A 20,379-nucleotide genomic window follows, 5' to 3' on the forward strand; every position below is an offset into this window, starting at 1 on the left:
CAGCCCGGCACACGGGCTCCTCTCCCCGCTCTGTCCCCTCTGTCCTCTCTTGCCCTCTTCCAGCCTTCCCTTTCTTCATCCCTCACTTCTCCTCTGTCTCTTCCCCCTCTCTCTGGCCCTGGTCAGATACTTCCTTCACCCCCCCGCTATTGCGTTCTCCGAACACCAGAGTGAAAAGCGGGAAGAATTTCTTCACCGCGAAGGTTGTCGCGCACCGGGACAGGCTGCACAGGGAGGTGGTGGCGTCCCCAGCCCTGGGGGTATTTAACAGACGCGTAGACGTGGCGCTCGGGACGCGGTTTAGTGGTGGGTTCACCAGTGTTGGGTTCACGGCCGGACTCGGTGACCTTAAAGGTTTTTTCCAACCAGAATTATTCTGATTCTCCGATTCTATTAATTCTCTAGTGCTGTCTTGCACCCAGTAAGGGAACGCTACTGCTGGTACCTGAAGGGATTTTGGGGTTTTTTTGAGAGGCAAAATTGCCACTTGGTGTCGTGGTTTAACCCCAGTCGGCAACTAAGCACCTTCCCCCCCAGCAGGATGGGGGGAGGAGAATTGGAAAGGGAAAAGTGAGAGAAGTGGTGGGTTGAGATAAGAACAGTTCAATAACTGAACTAAAGTAACATCAATAATAATAAATTGTCATGAAAAGGAAAAATTAGCAAAGAGACAGAAATGAAACCTAAGGAGGACAAGTGATGGCAATGAAACCAACTGCTGACCACCAACCGACCAGTGCCCAGTCAAAACCAGCCCAGCTCCCCAGTACAGGAGAGGATTTTGGTGCTGGGACAAATGGCGACGTGCCAGCTTGGCGTGGGGGTGCCTTTTTGTGCCCTGAGACCCCTCGGGAGGGGCAGGATGGGCTAAAGCTTCCCTCATCCTCTTCCTCCTCCCTCCGGGCTTTGTGGTCTCGCGGGACACCCCGGGTGCGGGTGTGCGGCCCTGGGGGCAGCGGCAGAGGGACACTGATTGGGGGGCTCCCCGTGGGAAGGACACCGTGGGACTGGGCTTGTTGCTCCAGCTTGATTTAAAAAAAAATTTATTGAAGTACGGCCTTTCCCCGAGAACTGCACATCTCCGAGGGTCATCAGGCGCAGCACCACAGCGACCGCAGGCTCCATCCTGACCTTGGCTTCTGCTTTACAGCTGTCAGGATGAGGACGGTCTGAGCTGCCAGGCACCTGATGGAGTGCTCAGCGTCGTTCTCCAAGGACTGGAGGGCTGCGAGAGAAGGAAACAGAGCAGAGGTGAACCCCCCCTGCCCGCAGAGACCCCAGGAGCCCAGGCTCTGTCCCCTGCCCCACCAGCCCCCGCCAGCACAGCACTGCCCCTACTCACCACTCTGGCAGATCTCCCACAGCTTCTCCAGCCTGAGGATCCTCCGGCGCCGCGCAGCAAGCCCTGGGGCACAGAGCTCCTGTCAGAGCTCTGCTCCCCCTCGGCAGGGCTGTCCCCCAGCAAGGACAGCACCCGAGGGTGCTGGGAACCAGCAAGACTCCCAGCGAGCCCCACCAGTGGGGACTGGGGCCGGGCGACCAGAAACGGGTCCCCGGGAACTCACCCATGAACCTGACGGCCGCCTCTCGCACGCTGGCCTGAGGGTTCTCCACGTAGAGTAGGCTCTGGAGCAGATACTCGTCCGCGCTGTTCCTCTTGTGCGTTATCTGAGGGAGCACAAGGGCACGGGGCTGGTACGGATCCTCCGCAGCCGTCCGGACCAGTCCCTCCTGCCAGCACCCCGCTCCCTCCCAGTGACTCCCGTCTCCCAGCCAGGAGCCCCGTGGGGCTGAGGGCCAGAGAGAGCCACAGGCAGAGGGGGCTGGGGGTGCTGAGACCCCTCCGTCCCGCTGCCAGGGCCCAGATGGGCCGGGGTCTCGTGGAGAAGAGCCCTTGGGGGCGGCGTGCTGGAGGGCAGGGAAGGAGGATGCAGCTGGAGCAGCGGGGCTGGAGCAGGGCGGCGATGCAGAGCGGCACAGCCCCCCCCACGGCACGGCTGCAGCCCCCGTCCAGCCCGGCCCGGGGCTTTGGGGGTTGTCCTCACCAAGTACTCTCCGATCAGGGGTGTCTGCCCTGTCTCGGCCAGGAAGCTGAGCCTCCTCCAGCCCAGGAACTCTGCACAGGCGCGGAGGGTGTCCCAGGAAGCCTGCGGAGAAGCAGAGGCTTGGAGATGGCACCAGAGCCCAGGGAAGGAGACCTGGCATCCTCCTCCTCTGGGCTTGGCTTCGAGCTGCGGGGACGGGGTGATCCCGGGATTGGAGCCCCCTTCATTCCTGGGGCCATCCCGCGCTCTGGGAGCTGGCCCTGACACCCGGGGGGTCTTTGGGCACAGCCCTGGGGGACAGGGATGGGGGCTCAAAGCACACAGAGCCCGTGGGGACTCGTGTGCTCGGTGGCCATGGGCCACTGCTGAGCAGGGAAATGTCTGTGCCCAGTTCTCCGGCCCTGCTGGTGCTGGGGCTGCAGGGACCCTTCCTCTGGGCTGGGGGGGCCCCCACCTCCCCCTCCAGCTCTGCAGCAGGGTGGGTGAGGAGGCCGGTGGAGGTGGGACCGGCGCAGCGGGACCCTGCGGTGACACACAATCCCATTGTCCCTCACGGCCAGGCCACCCCCGTGGTGTCAGCACGCCCTTCCCCGTGACACCAGTCACTGATCTCTGACCTTGGCCACGCTCTCGATCTTCTCGTTGGTGTGGAAGAACAGCGGCAGCAGCGCACCCTGCACTTTCTTCACCATTTTTTTGGTGTTTCTCCCCACCGCGGTCTTCATCACGTCTTCGAAGAGGCGGATGGAGAGCTCCCGCACCCGGCTGGACTCCTGGCAGGGAGGAGGACAGAAGGAGCTCAGCATCAGCCGCTCCTCGCCCACGGGGAGCAGGGGCGTTAGCGTGGCTGGGGGGAGAGGAGCTGCCCCAGGGTCGGATCCTGAACACAGGAGCCGTCGGCCAGACCTGCAGCTGCGGCTCAAGGGCCCCGGAGCCCTGAAAGGCCTCGGAAGAGGAGCGGGGAGGGGAATAGCCTGGAAAGGCCACAGAAGGAGAGTGGGAAGAGCCCCAAAAGGCCACGCAAGAGGAGCCAGGGGGACATCCCTGCCCAAATGCTGCCCGCAGGGCCGGGCTGAACGTCCTTCACCCATCACCTCAGCTCCGCCTCCCGCCTTACATCATCGAAGAGGAGCAGGAGCTTCTCTGCCAGCCTCAGAGCGATGAGCTTGGCCTCTTCCCTCTTCATGTGAGGAATCACGTTGATGAAGAGCATAAGGGCCTTCATCCTGATATCGCTGTTGGCTGCCAGCAGGTTCTCCATGATGTCGGGCAGCAGCACCAGCATCTTCCTGGCCTGTATGGAACACACCGGTCACCTTCTTGTGAAGTGGTGAAAGACCCGCCCCAGGCACCCCCCAGCCCCTCCAGAGCAGGGAGGGTGCTTGGAGCCGTCACCCCACATCCTCCCGGCCGGGGCCAAGCCACCGCATCCCCCAGGCCCCGGCTACCAACTTGGCTCCCCTTGCCGACCCCCCACTCACCGTTTCGGATGTTTTTGAGAGTGTCGTGAGGCCCGCGAGCACGAGAGAGAGCATCACCGGGCTGGGACGCCTCAGGTACCTCTGGGTTTTGTAGAGGGCAGCAAACTGCTTGTTGTCAATGACAGCGCTGACCAGCAGCTAAAATGGAGACAGTGGTGAGAGACCAGCAGAGCTGCGGGGCTCCCTCCCCTGCACCGGTACGGCCCGTGGCAAGGGTCTCCTCTCCCCTTGAAGCCACCTCCGAGTCCCCACATCTCTGTCCCGGGGCCAGAGCCATGCAGGGGGATGCAGGCAGGGTGGAAGGCAGAGCGCTGCCTGCGCTGGGACAGGCTTGGTGTGGCCAAATCAGCATCGGGTGGGCCCGAGTGTGTGGCACAGGGGTCTGGGAGGAGGAGGAGAGGGAGGAGGAGGAGGAGGAGGAGGAGGAGGAGGAGGAAGGCAGAGCGCTGGAGCTGAGCGTGGTCACTCACAACCAAGGGGTAGATGCAGGCGTCGTCCGCGGCACAGCTGAACACCCTGCGCAGCCGCCAGTCCCGCAGCACACCGAGCAGCTCCGACACGACTCTCCACAAAGCCCAGGGCACGGAGATCATCACCTCCCACATGGCCATGGCAGCGCTGCAGAGCCAGAGCCAACTCGGTCAGCAGAGCTGCCTCGGCTCCTCCAGACCCCGGCCCTGCCCACCCCCCTCATTTCGGGGTGCCCGGGGAGGCAGAGGGGGTGAGGTTCTGTTCCCCATGGGGCAGGGGCTCCGCTTTGGCCGGCTCTGGCCGGAGTGGGAAGCGTGGTGGGATGGAGAGCCCTGCTCCTCGGGGATATCCCACAGTTTTCCGTGGCTCTGGCAGACAGTCTCTGGGCCACTCTCCCCGTGGGGAACGAGCCTTCAAGGCTGTCGGGGCCGCTACCTGTCACACGTTGGAGAGATGACCAACAGGCTCCTGACCACCTCCCTGGGGCTCCACTTGGTCAGCAGCAGCAGCAGCGAGTCCAGGCTGCGCCGGGCCGGCTCCGCGCGGATCTGCTCCACGTTTGTGTGGATGCATATCAGGACTTCTGGCACCTGGAGGGGACACGGGTGAGGATGGTGCTGCCCTTCCCATCCCTCCCTGCCGCCTTGACATGGCTTCGGGTGCCCGAGAGAGCTGGGTTAGGGCAGGAAGAACAAGACTTAACACGGTTTGACACGGAAGGACAGTCCAGCCATGGGGCACTTACATCCGTCAGCCAGGACGCCGGGTCTGTCATGGCCGTGTCCACGATGTCGCTGCCCATCTGCCTGTCGTGGACATCGTCTGCCGTCAAGGCCTCGATGGCCACGAGGAGAACATCTGTCTTCTGAGAAGGCTGGAGGTATTCGCCAAACACCTACAGGTGGAGGGACGGCGGGGGAAGACGTGTCACGCTGAGCTTGGCTGAGCAGCTCGGCCACCTCTGGGTCCCCTTGCTCGCACAAGCCGATGCCACGGACAAGGGTCCCGGCGACGGGGGAGCTCGTTACCGTAGTCATGTCGCTGCTCTCATAATCCCATCCCGGTTTCTCTGGCATCTCCTCTGGCAGCGTCTCGTCTACACAGAAACACGCAAGAGTCGGTAAGACAACGGCCATCTTGGCCAACCAGCCTCCCAAAGGGTGAAAAGAGCTTGAAACGGGGGAAACGGGGTCCTGGCGTCGGCCCCCTCACTCACCGATCTGCAGCGGCAGGACCGTGGTCACCTCGCAGGGCTCCAGCGGAGAGCTGCTCTCCTGGGGAGCCCCCACCTCCTCCCAAACCACCCTGGGGCTGCTGGGGGGACTCTCTGCCATCCTCAAAACTGGGTGAGGGACAGCGGGGGGGGTTCAGCTTTAGGGAGTGACGGGAAAAGACGTGGGCTGTGCTCAGGAGTCTCCTCGCTGCGCTCCTGCCCTGTCCCTTCCCTGTCTTGTCAGACACTGCGGGGCTGCGCTGCTTAAATACGGTGCTGTGGGGTGACATGGAGTGATGTCACAAAGGGGGGTCACAAAGGGGGGTCACATTGTGACCTGTCACCCAGGCTGGGTGGGGCAGGGGTTCCGCTGCAGGGGGTAGGGACCCAGCTCGCCACTGGGCCACGGCTCCTCTCGGGGTGTCCCCAGCCCCCCATCATGTCCCCTCAGGACCTTCCCGTACCCCCCGGCTCGTCCCAGAGGGTTCACACACCCCGGCACGGCCCCCGGACCTTCTGCTTCGATCCCGACAGAAACACTCCAGACTGCCCCGTCTCTACTTTGCGCTCACCTGGAGCGTTTGCTCGCCTGTCTCCCGTTCTCTCCCACACTCCCAGAGTAGCTTTAATCTGCTACAGCAGTGTCCTGGTTTCAGCTGGGATAGTTCATTTTCTCGAGCTGGGAGGGAGCACAGCCGCAGTGCTGTGTTTTGTGACGGCGGCATCTTCCTTCTGCCGGGATCGCTGGCCGGGAGCGGGCTGTTGGTCGGTGGGTGGTGAGCAGTCGCCTTGTGCATCACCCATTTGTACTTTCCATTGTTGTTATTTTTTTGCTTTACTACAATCACTAAACTGGTTTTTTTATCTCAACCTATGAGTTTTCCGTGTGTCCCTCCACTCTCTTGCCCCATTCCCCCGACGGGGGGAGGGGGAGCGACCGGCTGCGTGGTGTTTGGCTCCGACCGAGTTCAAACCACGAGAGTCCTTTTTGGTGCCCAGCGTGGGGCTCGAAGGGTTGAGATAACGGCAGATCGGGTCAGTGTGTCAGAACCATTTGTTAGGAGCATTCATTAGATTGGCTTAGCAATTGCTGGGCACAATGTCGATCGCTTGGCTCCTTAAAATTTCTTCTCCTCATTTCACACAGAATCACAGAATCATTCAGGTGGAAAAGACCCTCGGGATCATCGAGTCCAACCCACAGCCATGGCAAAGGTCCCTGGGGAAGGTCCCTCCCATGGGACCACGCTGGGCTGATCTCAGCGCCACTGGCCAACTGCCAAACCCTTCTCCCCCTGCTGCGGTTGCAACCGATTAAAAAAGTCGACGCTCTTTTGCAACTTTCCCCCTTTATTTTTATTCCTCTTTTTCCTGATGGCTCCAGCCAGGGCCTCTCCGGCCCGGGGAGATCTGCTCCTCGGCGCGAGGCATCGCGGGGAGCCGGGTCCCCTCATCCCTCCATTGGGTGCCCCAAAGCCCGGGTGTTCATCGAGGGGCTCCTCGAGCAGGTTGGCCCCGGAGTTCCACGTCCGGAATCGTTTTCCCACGTTACTGCAACACCGGCCAGAAGTTCTGAGGAGGAAACTTCACAACACTCTCCATCTTATCCTCCGTAGCGGCCACTTGGGCCCGTCGCAGGAGGCCTCCTCGAGCAGGCTGGCCTCAGAGCTCATCGTCGACAAAACAGCTATGACGGGTGTTCCGAAGTACGAGGCCTCCTGAGGAGGGGAGGGCTTGGCTTTCCAGGTCTTTGCAGCTGCCAGCATTTTTCCACCATTCCTTGTCCTCGTCTTACTTGTCCTCCCCATCCTCCTCCTTTTCCTTTTCCTCCTCCTCCTCCTCTGCAGCTCTGAGCCGTCGCTGCCTGCGCTTGGGCTCGGCTCTGCCTTGACGCTCGGTCTTTGAGCGCAGCTTTGCCCTTGGCTTGGCCGGTCCCAGGCTGCTTTTCTCCAGAGGAATCCCCCAGGATCACCGGCTGCTGCCTGGAAGGACACAACGGCAGAGAGGTCTCTACCTGAGCACACGCTGGGTTTGGGGCCGCATCCTGCCCCCCATGACCCTCTTTGTGCCTCTTTCTGAGGAACAAAACCCCCTGAGCCGGGCCCCATGGCTGACACACGGCTGTCCCCGTGTCCCCAGGCCACGCTGGGGCTCTCCTGAAGGGCTGGAGAAGATCCAGCCCTGTGAAACTGGGGGTCCCACTAGCCCCATCCCACCCCTCCGATGGGCGGTGATGGGCGGCGAGTGCTTGGGGCTGGGGAATGGGCTCTGGCTGGGTCAGAAAAGTCATAGAATCACAGAATAGTTTGGGTTAAAAAGGACCTTTAAAGGTCCCTTTAGTCCACCCCCACCCCTGCCATGGCCAAGGACATCTTCAACCAGAGCAGGTCGCTCCGAGCCCCGTCCAACCTGACCACGAATGTTCCCAGGAATGGGGCATCCACCACCTCTCTGGGCAACACGACCCTGTGCAGACCCCCAGCCCTGAGCCTTCAGCCTCACCTGACCGAAGACTTTATCTTCTTCCTCTTCTTCTGCTCCGTCATCTCCTGGAACTGTGGTGGTTCCTGGTTAGGCGAGCTTGGAGCAGCGAAGCCAGGACATCCCACTGGAACTGGGAGGAGAAACCTCGTCAGAAGAGCATCGCTGGGCCGCTGCCGGCCCCGGTGACACGCAGGGGTGCTCCGGCCCCTTCCCCAAAGGTCCAAGAGGGCCGTTCTGCTCCCCTCGCAGCCGCCATCGCAGCCTCTCTGCCCCCAGTTCCCCATTGCCGTGGTTTTGCGACGGCGTTGTCAGCTCCCGGTGTGGAAGGAGGGAGTGGGGAGGTGACAGGGACTCTTTTGGGGGGTCGTTTCTTGGCGGGGAGGAGGCGGCCTTGGATCACCATCCTCCCACCACACCCTTGGGCGCATCCCACCCCGGGGCTCCGTGTTGGTGAAGCCAATGAGTCGTTAGGACAAACGGCTGTGCCGAGCTGGGGGGAAGCTTTGGCACAAGTCGGAGCCCTTTGACACTCAGCGCCGGTGATTTCCAAGTCAAATGACAGAATTTGGTTGCCCGCACTGTGGAAAGGAGCCAGGAGCTGCTTTACCTTGTCCAAGAGGTGGCAGAAACTCTCTTCTCGTCTCCTCATCCTCGCCAGGGACTTGTCTCGAGGTCCTGAGAAGAGCCCTGAGAGGTGGTTTGTGCACAAACTCCATTTCAAGCCTGGGAACGAGGAGAAGACACCGCCGTGACCCAGAGCACCACCAGCCCTTGCCGCTCGCCGTGCTCACCGGCAGATTTTGGCATTGCTGTAAAGACTGTTTTTTTCCCCAACTCTACCATGTTTTTCCCCAAGTCCACCATGCCCCATCCCCAAGCACAGTCCTGGGAAAAGGAGTCACCCAGCAAAGAGTCCAGGCCACCATGGGAAGGAAGTGTTGCCTAAATTCCTTGGTCCTACCCATCAAATCTGCCTTATGGGAGCGACCACGGCCTGGGGACATCAAGAGTCACTGCCGGGTGTCCCCATGGGAGGACACCCGTGGGGTCATAAGGAGCAAATGTCACCTTGAAAGCGGCTACAGCTGCCAATGTACTCACTCGGGAAAGATGACGACATGGCCAGAGAAACTCAGGGATCCCACAGGTACCATCCGGGACACCACCATGTCCAGCAGGCGGGGGACCTGTAATGGAGGAGCTCCAAGATGGTGGGATGTCCTCAACATGGCTGTGAGGCCGTATTGGAGGAGCTCGAGGCAGGGAGAGTTGGTAGGACCATCAACTCTCACCTGGCCGTGTCCTGCCGGGCCACCGCCATGGGACTGCCCACGTGCGCCACGGAGAAACAGAATCACTGACCTTGAAAATCACTTGTTCCAAGTTCTCCTTCCCAGACAACATCTCCAGGATGTTGTAGTAGAACTTCATTTGCACCGTTGTGCCTTCAATGAGGAGCACCCCGATGTCCCTCAGGACGAAGGCAACGTTCTCCCCCTTCCCCAGGCAGTAAGAGAGGAGGGACACGGTGCCCTGGATGCAGCCCGCCGCTTTCTGCCGGGACACCGAGGCGGCTGCGGCCACCTTGGAGTATTTGAGGGGCTCCAGCTCCTTGTTGCCTGAAAAAACACACACGAGAGGGGTGGAGACGTTCACCCAGTGGCCCTTCCGCAGGCGCTTCCCAAGGCAAAACGATCGTTGCCTCCCCCAGAAAGAAAAAAAACCCAAATTTTGGGCTCTGCTCCACAGAGGGGGAGTCACTTCCGAGAAGCTTCTCAGCCCCAGGGAAGGGACACGATGACCGTGAAGCCAACCGGGGTTTAATCCGCCATCTTACCGGGCAGGTAGGCCTTGTTGTCCGACAGGTTGCGGACCACGACGAGGTTTCTGGCCGGGCGAAAGACGGGCCTGTGGATAGTCACGGCCTCCTCTCCAACCTGGATCTGTCTGGAGACAACGTCGAAGCAGCCGAGGGCGGGAATTCGGACACCCTGGAACAGAAGAGAAGGAAGGACCCAAGGGTGAGGACGGCAGAGGGAAGAGCTGGAGGTGGCCCTGACCAGGGATGGTGCGTTGGGATGGATCCTGCCCGCTCCCGCTTGGGGAGGAGACGCTGAGTCCTCCCCCTCTGAAAAAGTCAGGGCAGGAGCAGCCTGGAGAAGAATTTGAAATCCAACCGCTGGTCTATTTGAAATAGATTTTAAGGCCTAGTGAAACGTGTTCGGGACTGAGCGATCTCGTCGTATCACCAAGGCAACCGGGGTGTTGCTCAACAGGCCTGAAAAGTGTTCTTAGCCCGCTTCTTGGATAGTCCCGACCCAAGGCTGCTCTAAAACCCAGTCAGGCTAATCCTATGGAGGCAGTTTTAACAAAGGATGATTAATTGACTAAACACAGGGGGGTTGCTAGATTAAGAGAATTTAGGATATCGAAACTGCTCACTCTACCTAAGCTTTTCGTAGAACATCTTGGAGTCTTTCTCAGAATTGTGTGAGATAATAATATCATAAATAACTAATAACTAAGAAAAGATGAGAATCAAGAACTAAAAGTTTGAGTGGAAACTTCCAAAGACTTTGGACTCAGGTAATAGATTCAGATACAGTATATAAACGGTGCAAGTCTTTGGGACATTGGCCACTCACTGAGGTGTTGGCCCAACTCTGAGTTGTCAATAAAGCTAAGCCTAGAGATTCTTTAACAAGCCCGAGGGCATTCGGGGGGTCTCCAGTGCCCAGGATCAGCCCTGAGGTCCACCACCACCTCCCAGAGGCGATACCACCCTGGCACAAGCCCTGTTTGTCCCCCAGCGGGGACTTTTGGGGTGAGTTTCCCACTTTCTGAGGAGGGAAGAGAAACGACAGGCCGTGCCCCGGGGCCGCGGGGACTCCCCAGCCCTCTGGGCGGACGAGGAGGATGCGGGTGTCACCCCACCTTGCGCAGCAGCAGCTGTTCTTGAATGCAGCCGGCCACCGCGTCCCAGACGGCTCTTCGCTCTGGAAAACAAAGGAAAACCAGGTCACGCTCCACGTCCACCAGCTCTCAACCCTCCAATGTCCCCCTGAGCTCTGGCGCATTGAAGACTGCGGTGGGGAGAAACACCAAAAAAATGGTGAAGAAAGTGCAGGGTGCGCTGCTGCCGCTGTTCTTCCACACCAACGAGAAGATCGAGAGCGTGGCCAAGGTCAGAGATCAGTGACTGGTGTCACGGGGAAGGGCGTGCTGACACCACGGGGGTGGCCTGGCCGTGAGGGACAATGGGATTGTGTGTCACCGCAGGGTCCCGCTGCGCCGGTCCCACCTCCACCGGCCTCCTTCCCCCCTGCTGCAGAGCTGGAGGGGGAGGTGGGGGCCCCCCCAGCCCAGAGGAAGGGTCCCTGCAGCCCCAGCACCAGCAGGGCCGGAGAACTGGGCACAGACATTTCCCTGCTCAGCAGCGGCCCGTGGCCACCGAGCACACGAGTCCCCACGGGCTCTGTGTGCTTTGAGCCCCCATCCCTGTCCCCCAGGGCTGTGCCCAAAGACCCCCCGGGGGGCTGGGGAGACACCCCTCATGGGAGAGGGCTTGGTGAGGACAACCCCCAAAGCCCCGGGCCGGGCTGGACGGGGGCTGCAGCCGTGCCGTGGGGGGGGCTGTGCCGCTCTGCATCGCTGCCCTGCTCCAGCCCCGCTGCTCCAGCTGCATCCTCCTTCCCTGCCCTCCAGCACGCACCCCCCAAGGGCAAAAACGAACGCAGGAAAGGCTTTTGCCTTTACAATCCTTTCATCCCTGTCTCCTGATTACGCTTCCCTCTACTGCTGCCCAAATCCAGATGGTTTATGCTTTGGGCCATTTGTTTCACGTACAGAAACTTTGTTTTCTGCCTCTTCTTTTCTTCCATGATTTGATATTTCTCAGCACGACACAGTTCTGCTGCTGTGTTCACTGGTAACATTCTTACCTGCCCACGCTCTGCGCTGGGTTTCTGTCCAGCTCCAAATCCAGGCTGCTATGACAGAAACTCCGAGTTAGTTTCTCACATTTGGAAAACTTCCCTTCTGTAACTGTCAGTGAGGCTTGAAACTGCCCCCACTGGCTGATAGACCAAACCCTTTCTCGTGGTTACTCAAGGAGGTTGTGGGGTCTGATGTCTTTACACTCGAGTTTCATGGCTGTCTTCATCAGCAAATAATTTAAATATGGGGGAAGCAGCAGCAGGCAGAGAATTCACTCTGAGAATGAACCATTTCCTCTGAACCAAAACACTACTGGGACCAGAGGTTACAGCGTCTGCATTTTGTAGAAGTTTTGTAAGGTTCTTGGGAAGATTATCCCTATGTTGTGACTACAGAGGAAGGGAATTTGCCTGCAGCGGAGCAATCTGCCAAAGCAAGTTTTGGCAGAACTGGGAGGAGGTGAAACACTGAAACCCCAAAAGTGTGCTGCCCCCGAATCCCGTTGCACTGTACCTGGGGAGCAGGTGGCATTCGACCTACACACGTGCTCTGGTGTGTATCTCCCACGGGGCTGCCAGCAAGCCAGAGAGAACAGAGGGAAGTGCAGAATGTTTCTAGAGAAAGATGCAAGAATACGTGGTTAAAAACCAAAATAAACTAAAAAAGAAATACTGTACTGAAGAAAGTACCAGTTAACAAGGAGCAGTGGGAATAAATGGATGAAAGGGAACATTTGCGACGGCCTGGAAAGGCTACTCAAAGAAAAGGCAACACTTTTAGCACAGGTCACCTCCTCCCCTCCACCCGCGGTTTCGAAACCTACTTTGTAAAACCCAATTATGTGTTTCCTTCCCCGGATGAGGCATTTCCCCATCCTCCTTCACCCAGAATGCCTGTTCAGTTCATGAGAACCGTGCTGCCTTTTGACGAGAGCATCCGAGAGAACCAGGCTGTCCCTCAGCACCCTGCATGTGGTTCCCTGCGTTCAGCCCACTGCAGTCACTCACGTCACGCTGGAATCTGTTCAGTTTTCTCTGTCTTTCTGCACATCCCAGCCCCCACTGCATTAGTGCTAGGAAGGCTGACGAGTGTGGAAAGATCTGTCAGCATAGTTTTTAAATGCCCAGCTCACATCATTGCAATTTTCTTTGCAGATTTAGGAGGGAACTGCTCAGGTTCAAAGGGTGATCGCAGCTCGTGATCGTGTTGCCAAATATAAGGCTCAGAGCAATGTATCCAGCACGGCTGGTGCTGCTGCAGTGCTCTGTGCTCTCAGGGAAGAGGATTGTAGTGCATTTCTCAAGGCAATTAGAAAGGTGTGGGAAAAACCCCTTTTCCTTCAAGAAAGGGAAAATAAAATCTTTTCATTGGGCACACAGTTAAGCACTACTTCTGTACTCCCCGCCCATTCCCTCCCTTCACTCCTTCTGACTAACAAACTCGCTGATTTCTAAACATTTCTGAATTCCAAACTCATTGGCTGTTGTCTTGCCCCACTCGCTTGCTCTTAAATCTTTGGCTTTTGGTGGGAGAAGAGGTAAAAAACTTCTCTGTAAAATTTATACGACCAAAACGGGAACAAAATTATTAGTTTTTATTGCCTGCGATGGCATCTAGCACGTAACACGGAATGGGACTTGAGGTGTTTCCGCGTTGTTCAGAATGATACGGATTTGCCTCCACTGTGTTATCACCGGAGTTTGGGTGGATAGCAAATTAGGGAATCTCAGGGAAATCGATGCCGCTCCCTCAGGAATCCCACGTTGCAGCACACTGTCTCTAGGTCACCACTTGCTAAGGGAAATATGCGAACACTGGGGTTTTGTGGCCTCTAGAAACTTGCTTCTGTTAAACAATTGAAAGCGACTACATCTTCCCTTCTGGACCTTTCCAGAACATACAGTCTCATAAAGTACACCACAGACGGGGGTTATTCTTCTCAAACGGTGCCCACATTATCCATATTTTACACACACTCAGGAGTCAGTATGAACAAAAACTAGTTCTGGTTTTCACAGGGCTTCTCTTGAGGGACAAACCCATCTCACTCACCTGAATGCAGCAAAGACAGGAATTGTCATTCGGTGCGTTTATCTCTGGGCCTCAAAGGAACCTGTAACGCACATGAAGAAAACCCTTGTTTTCTTGGGCTTTAAGCAAGATGACTTCTTTAGGGATGAATGGGAAGTACAGCTCTCGAGAAACACAGACACGTGTTTTCATCAGCGTGGGAAAAAACAAGTATGATCACTCAGTTTTAAATGTGTTTTCATTCTGACTGATCCCGCAGCAAAGAACCTGGAGGAAATGGCCTTATTTTCAGTTTCAACAATGCTGGAAAGGGCAAGAAATGAGAACCTGACAGCACCACGGGTTTTCACTGTAAAATTAGATGATCAAAGTGTTATTTCTGGCCGTCATTGCTGCATCCTATGAAAAATCTCTTTATAAGCAGAGAGCTGGGGTTGCTTTTATTCCCTTTGCTCGTCACATCATTTCAATTGTATTTCAGGCAAACTGCCCAGTGCCTGCAGTGTGCCACAGCCCGCAGCCCCCGAACAGCCCTCCCAGCTCTGCAGCACCAAGGCTGCGCTGGGTCGCTTTTCAGGAGTTAGATACTATCCAGTAGGAACAGATTATCAGCTTCAGAGAGCGTGGCCTCTCTCACTGCTACGCTTCTTAAGCGAGTAAATGTTCAGTCAGGACGATTCAAGTGAAAGCGGGCACCTTCTCCTTGAGAATGACTTACAGCATCACAGTTATTTCACGTCTGGTATATTTACCCCTGTTACTCCTTTCCATCAGTATATATACTTAACTGCATTTCTCGAGAAGGAGGAATTTTATTGCTTTTTACCTTGGATAGGCCCTTCTGTCAGTGCTGGCAGAATGCACCTTCCCCGGCCTTCCTGGGGAATCGCTCGGCGCTGCTGAGGCCGCCCCCGAGTGCTGTGTCCAGCGCTGGGATCCCCAGGACAAGAGAGGCGGGGACAGACTGGAGAGAGTCCGGGGATGGGCCACGAAGGGGATGGAGCACGAGGCTGAGCGAGCCGGGGCTGTGCAGCCTGTGGAAGGCTCAGGGGGATCTTGGCAATGTGCACCAACACCCGATGGGATGGAAGGAGGCAGACGGAGCCACGCACTCCTCAGCAGCGCCCACCAACAGGGCAAGAGGCAACGGGCACAAATGAAACACATAAAACCCCACCTGCACACAAGAAAACACACTTTTTGTTACTGCGAGGGTGGGTCAAACACTGGCACAGGCTGCACAGAGAGGCTGTGGAGTCTCCAGCCTTGGAGTTACTCAAAATCCAACCGGACATGGTCCTGCACAACTGGCTCTGCTGGCGCAGGGGGGGTGGACTCGATGACCTCCAGAGACCCCTTCCCACCTCAACTCCTCAGGGAATTCACAGAATCACAGAACTAGCTGCGTTGGAAAAGCCCTTGAAGATCCTCCAGTCCAGCCATGAACCTCCCCCTGACCGTTCCCAACTCCACCAGATCCCTCAGCGCTGGGTCAACCCGACTCTTCAACCCCTCCAGGGATGGGGACTCCCCCCCTGCCCTGGGCAGCCCATTCCAACGCCCAACAACCCCTTCTGCAAAGAAATCCTTCCTAAGAGCCAGTCTGACCCTGCTGCGAAATTCATTTCCCTTCCCTGGCCCCGCTCCCTGCTGCAAAATTCCTTCGCAGCCGCTCACCCAAACGCCCTCGCTCCACCACGGCCCTGGCAGCCCCGCTCTGAACGCGGCGCCGGGCGGTACAAATCCTGTCGCCAGGTGCAAAGTCTGAGTTGCTTAAGGAAGAGCTTCATGGCGGTGAACTGCCACTGACTGCCCTGCGGGAAGATGAGTGCTGTGCCACGCCGGACAAGTATCGGCTGGAAAAAAACACCCAACCCGCCTTGAAAACCCCGCAAAAAACCCAACGCACCCCGCAACGCCTCAAACCCCTCCCCCAGAGCCCTCCCCCCATCCCACCCCCACCGCCCAAAATAAAGAAGCAAAGAGACCTTATTGCCTGTGCTCTGTGCCAGCAGCGTTACACACACTTTCCCTTGGACTCTCCGAAGGGTGTTTCCGCGCGGCGCGGATCGCAGCTGCAGGGCCCAACACCGGGAAGTCACCCCGCACGCAGCCTCACGGGCTGAACTGGGCAGAAAAAGGGTTTATTTGTGAGAGGAAGCGCGGCTGCACGGCCCTGCCCCGCGGCTGGCTCCGGCGCCGGGCTCTGCTCAGAGCCGCGGCTTCCGGGCGGGGTCCTGCCGTGCCCGGGGCGTCCCTGTGCCCGCCGGCACGCGCGGGTCAGGCGCTGGGCCGGGCACCTCTAGCGGGGGCCTTGCCGGAGCTGCCCCGGCCCCGCCCCGCCCCGGGACGCTCTTTCCGCCGGCGGCGGCGGCGGCGGCGCGTGCAGGTACCGCGCGGCGCGTGCAGGGCCCGGCCGGGGCCGCCGGCGCCTGGGCCTGGGGAGGGGCGGGGGGTCTCCGGGCCCGGCCGCTCGTCCCAGCGGGGCGGGGGAGCCGGCAGCGGGGCTGAGCGGGCGATCGGCTGCCGGGGGAAGAAGCGGCGGGTGCTCGGAGGGGAATCGGTGCCTCTGCTCGGGCACTGAGCTCGGTGCGTGCGGCCTCGGCAGGGCCGGGGGGAGGAAACGCGGCGAGAAGTGTCTGAGGGGCAGAAACGAACTCGGTACCTTCCGGGGCAAAAACCGCAGCGGGCAGAGCTGTTGAGCTTCATCTGCTAAAGAAGCTGCCAGCTCTGGGAACACTGTGCTGCTGAAGCTCCTCCACTGGTGATGTTGTCTGCGCTCACCATGAATTCTGCAGCGGCTTCTCCGAATATTCCTTAGCTACGGGTGTTACTGGGGTTTTGTAGACAAGCGCTTTGGGGTTTTCCGAATGCTTCTCGGTGCACGTTGAGGTGAAAGATGCGTCTGGCCAGAGGAAGAGGCAAGGTTTGGATTCTCTAGATACTGATTTGCACAGAAATACAGATTGCTGTGTATTAAATTATGTTTAAATAATGAGGGAGCAATTGTATGGAATGTACAGTTACGGACCAGTTTTGATGCATGTGGAGTGTGTTTACACTCTAGTACCGTACAAAAGAAGTCTTGTGGTAGTCTGTTGCGATGTTGTGCTCCTCAAATCTGCTTTTTTTCCTCTGTTTAGCTGGAGATTTCTGTTCAGCGGGTATTTCTCTGGTGTGCACTTTCCCCCGAGCAAAAGGGCTCAGTCTCAGTCTTGTTGCCCACAGCTAGCTCCGCCGTAGCTGAAATGTCTCACCATCTCTTCTGTCTCCTGTTTTCTCTCTCAGGGGCCCCGTGGTGAAGAACAGTCCCCAGAGGGCTCTGGTGCTCGCAGACAGCGGCTTGATGGCTTGTGCCGTGTCCCTCTGGTGCCGTCCCCAGGAGCGGGTGAGTGGCGTCACACCGCAATAAGGCAGCGTCCTGCTTTGGGAAGAAAGTGTGCTGGGTTGGAAGCCCTTGGGCAGGCCGGGAGGAGGCTGCCTTCCCGGGTCAGGGCTGAGCGCTGGCCTGTCTTACCTGATGTGGAGTTGATGTCTGCCCCCGCTTTAGCTCTAGAACTACTCTGAGAGCCGGGGAGCTCCGGTTCCCTTAGGCTGTGTCCTTGGAGCTTTCCCACGCTGTGGCATCCCGTTGGCGTCCCAAACTCTGACCCGGCGTGAGGAGAAGGGGCCCAGTTTGAGTTTTGTCCCGTTTGGGCGCTGGGGAGGCAGAGTTCTGGGCTGAACGCTGGTGTTAGAGGAGCTGCTTTCCCGTTCCCTGCCTGCAGCTCTGGATACCCCAGGGGACCAGCGTTAGCAAGTGCTGGTGGAGAGACGTGGGGGTGACCGTGCCCAGCCTGCCTGGGTGAGCCTGTTCCGAGTGCCCCCACCCTGTTCAGTCCCACCTGCACCTCCAGAAGGCTTGAGGGGTCGTGGTCACGTCTGCCTCGGGTCACAGTTAACAGTCACGGGTTCAGGTCGGCTTTTTAAGGCGGAAAAGCAACGACGATCTATTTTCTGCTGGGGCTGCCGGTTCCGTTTAGGGTTTGCAGTCGCCATCTCCTGGCGGGTTTAGATTCGTTTTGCACATTCACACACTCCTTAAAATGCTGTGAGCGGCCACTGCTTTGCACAGCAGTTCAAAAGTTTCTGGCAGTCCTACCTGTATCTTGCAGTGTTGTGGGACAGGCACATCGCTGGTGGTGTGTGTGCTTCTGGTTTTGTTGTTTGTTGGACGTCTGGGGGTTGTTTTTTTCAGGAGAAGGTGATAATGAGCAGGCTTCAGCTGACACTGTTGTTTCCTGGAATTTGTACTTTCCTAGTGACCCCCAGAAACGTGGCCAGACGTGCCACAAATGGTATTTCCCGGGGCAGATAGAGGGATTTCTCAGTGCCTGTGAGTTGCAGGAGACAGTGGAAATAAGCCGGGTGGTAGATGTCCCCGCAGCTGCCAGGAACGTTAATGATCAGAGTTACCCAGTCTCTGCCCGTGAATCCATTTGTTCCGTGGCTGATCCTCAGTACCAGCTGCTGTCTGTAATTGTGTCTCTCTGGTTGCACAGGATTCCTGGCTGTACCAGACCGGCTGCATGAAATAAATGTGGACTTGCTGGGTCGGTGGCTTTGTGACCATCAGGCACCTTCTGGAGGACGCGGTGGGGGAGCAGAGAAGGTATTAGGTGGCTGCTTTTGTTTGTTCAAAGCTCAGTGGATATTGTTTTGTGTGAAGCTGAAGAGTTTGGGGAAAATAACGTCATGACTCTTAGGAAATACTGTGTAAAGTGCTCAGAGTGTTTTGGCCCTTGTTTTGGTTCTTTGTTGTGTCACTAACACTTGTCCCCCAGTCTTGAAGTGCTCTTGGTTTGAGGCCTCACTTTAGGACAGTCTCTGTGCTGAAGTAGGCCTTGCCGGTCACTTGAACCCTGTTAAATCAGGGTCTGAATTGTTTTTGCCGTTGGGAATTCTCTCTTCTTTCGTGTTTGTAGAAACATTACTGCTTTAGTGCATGTTAGTCCCGGGCATAATCGTGTTTGACATGGCAGCAGGAGATGGTGTAACCTGGAACAGACTCCACTGACAAATGGATCATCGAGCAAGAGATTCTTTCTTCGCCCCTAAAACTGAAACTAGTTGATCTGAAGCTCTTTGTCCTCACTCCTGAAAAGGGTTTGTGGTTTTTTAGCCTCTCCCATTGAAGGTCAAGGCTGTTTCTTGCATTTTTGTTCCTTGCAGAAGGGGAGAGGTCCCCTAAGAGAAGGCTGCATCCAGGAACTCTCTTTTCTTTCTTCCTGAAGAAACTCAAATTTTAAGTGTTGTTTCTCTGCACCAGTGTTACGACAGCACACCTGGTAGTCTGCAGAATGGCCCGTACAGTTTGCAACGTCGTGTTTAAAGCAACCTCCAGTCACGTTCTGCTTCTCTGTTTGCCAGTTCCCTGACGTGTGGTGTTGGTGGGGGGCGCTGGCAGGTTACGCCGGAATGTGGGCGAGAAACCGCGGCTTTACTGTGCCTTGGGGCGGGGAGACGGGGGTTTGCTGCCAGCCCAGGAGCATGGTAAGGAATCCTTAACTACCTGAAGTTCACTTCATGAAACCTTCAACTGGAAAAGTGTTTTTTCTCCTCTGAGTGTAACTGGTCACTGGGCTGCAGTTTGATTAGAGGGCAGAACAGGGCGGGGCTGCTGTAGGCGGCTCCTGGGGGAGCACGTGCTGCTTTCCAGGGCCTGTGCGCTGCCACCCCCCGCACGGGAGTCAGCTGCTGTTCTACACAGCTGGGGCTCCCCAAACACCTACCACAGGTTGTTTCTCACAAGACCGCTTCGAAGATCTCTGTCAAAATCCTATTAAAAAGCCTCCCTTGCAAATCTTTTGAGCCTTTCTTTCTCGAAAGGCTTTTAGATGGGGTCAACCAACAACTCAGCTGTCCAGTGGCGCAATGAGTTTTCTGCTCAAAGCCTGGAATTAATTTATTTTTCATGACTTCAGAAGGCTTTTGTGTGCAAGGGAATGGCAGCGCTGCTCAGGTGTTCTTTATCCATAAAGTTCAACAAATTAGGAAAAATGTTTTTGAACTCCCTGTTACCTTTGCAAGTGCCACTTCTTTTTGCCAAGGGAATCACAGTCAGGACAGAGGATTATGCCCCACGCTGTCCCCCTGCCCCCCAGGTGATGACCTTCAGCCCCAGCCTGGTGCCCACAGCCACCTCCCCTGGCACCACCACTGTCGCCAGTGTCCAGCCCGTGGCCAGACTGGTGTTGATGGCACCTGCGGTCCCAGTGTCACTGTCACCAGCAGCGTCCAGAAGGACATCGTGGTGTCCCTGCCCCCAGCAGTGACACCCCCATGGGTGCCCCCACCCCAGGACCCAAACTGTCCCCGTCAGCCACCACCTCCCCCAGTGTCCCTCCCAAATCGGAGCCTGGGACAGTCCACAACCACCCCCCCTCCTCTGCTGGGAAAGCCAAGAGGACCCCCGGGTGGTGGCACAGTGCCCCCAGTCTGCCCAGTGACCCTACTGGGACCCTGATGCTGGGGACAGGGGGTAGCCTGGGGGTCCCCCACTGTCCCTGTGGCCCCTCCCAGTGTCCCGTGATCCCTCTATGGTGACAGAGACGGAGGCTTGGGGTCCCCACAGTGTTCCTGGATGTCCCCCAGTTTCCCCACTTACCCCCCCCAATATCTCCCAGTGTCTCCCAGTGTGCTCCCCTCCCAGGGGAGGGCAGGGCTTGGGGTGGGACCA

The 20,379-nt window shown here is 57.6% G+C and overlaps 2 protein-coding genes across 8 annotated transcripts; both read right to left on the reverse strand.

Annotated features, from left to right (window-relative positions):
* Window positions 1-1,026: 1,026 nt before the first annotated feature.
* LOC141916929 (maestro heat-like repeat-containing protein family member 7) lies at window positions 1,027-6,335 on the reverse strand. Its single transcript, XM_074809862.1, has 12 exons — window positions 5,783-6,335; window positions 5,026-5,093; window positions 4,743-4,892; window positions 4,433-4,587; window positions 3,997-4,144; window positions 3,527-3,664; window positions 3,163-3,339; window positions 2,663-2,818; window positions 2,046-2,147; window positions 1,566-1,668; window positions 1,343-1,405; window positions 1,027-1,225 (listed from the first exon to the last, which is right to left on the reverse strand). The coding sequence occupies exons 2-12, from the start codon at window positions 5,071-5,073 to the stop codon at window positions 1,092-1,094; spliced, it is 1,374 nt and encodes a 457-aa protein (XP_074665963.1). The 5' UTR covers window positions 5,074-5,093; window positions 5,783-6,335; the 3' UTR covers window positions 1,027-1,091.
* Window positions 6,336-6,542: 207 nt separating this feature from the next.
* Window positions 6,543-15,921, reverse strand: LOC141916933 (coiled-coil domain-containing protein 81-like). 7 transcript variants are annotated; one of them, XM_074809886.1, is made up of 13 exons: window positions 15,650-15,917; window positions 15,339-15,470; window positions 14,488-14,838; window positions 13,683-13,743; window positions 12,144-12,244; window positions 11,636-11,683; window positions 10,629-10,690; window positions 9,532-9,685; window positions 9,057-9,313; window positions 8,796-8,881; window positions 8,302-8,417; window positions 7,713-7,824; window positions 6,543-7,192 (listed from the first exon to the last, which is right to left on the reverse strand). In XM_074809886.1, exons 4-13 carry the CDS (start codon window positions 13,709-13,711, stop codon window positions 6,898-6,900), a joined length of 1,260 nt encoding a protein of 419 aa, XP_074665987.1. In that variant the 5' UTR covers window positions 13,712-13,743; window positions 14,488-14,838; window positions 15,339-15,470; window positions 15,650-15,917; the 3' UTR covers window positions 6,543-6,897. The 7 variants fall into 7 exon arrangements, with proteins under 7 accessions (XP_074665987.1, XP_074665984.1, XP_074665989.1 ...); XM_074809883.1 differs by having other exon boundaries at window positions 15,339-15,475; window positions 15,650-15,916; XM_074809888.1 differs by having other exon boundaries at window positions 11,636-11,680; window positions 15,339-15,517; window positions 15,650-15,916.
* Window positions 15,922-20,379: the final 4,458 nt, after the last annotated feature.

This window comes from Strix aluco, chromosome 32 (assembly GCF_031877795.1).
Source record: "Strix aluco isolate bStrAlu1 chromosome 32, bStrAlu1.hap1, whole genome shotgun sequence".
In the NCBI taxonomy this organism is placed as follows: Eukaryota; Metazoa; Chordata; class Aves; order Strigiformes; family Strigidae; genus Strix; species Strix aluco.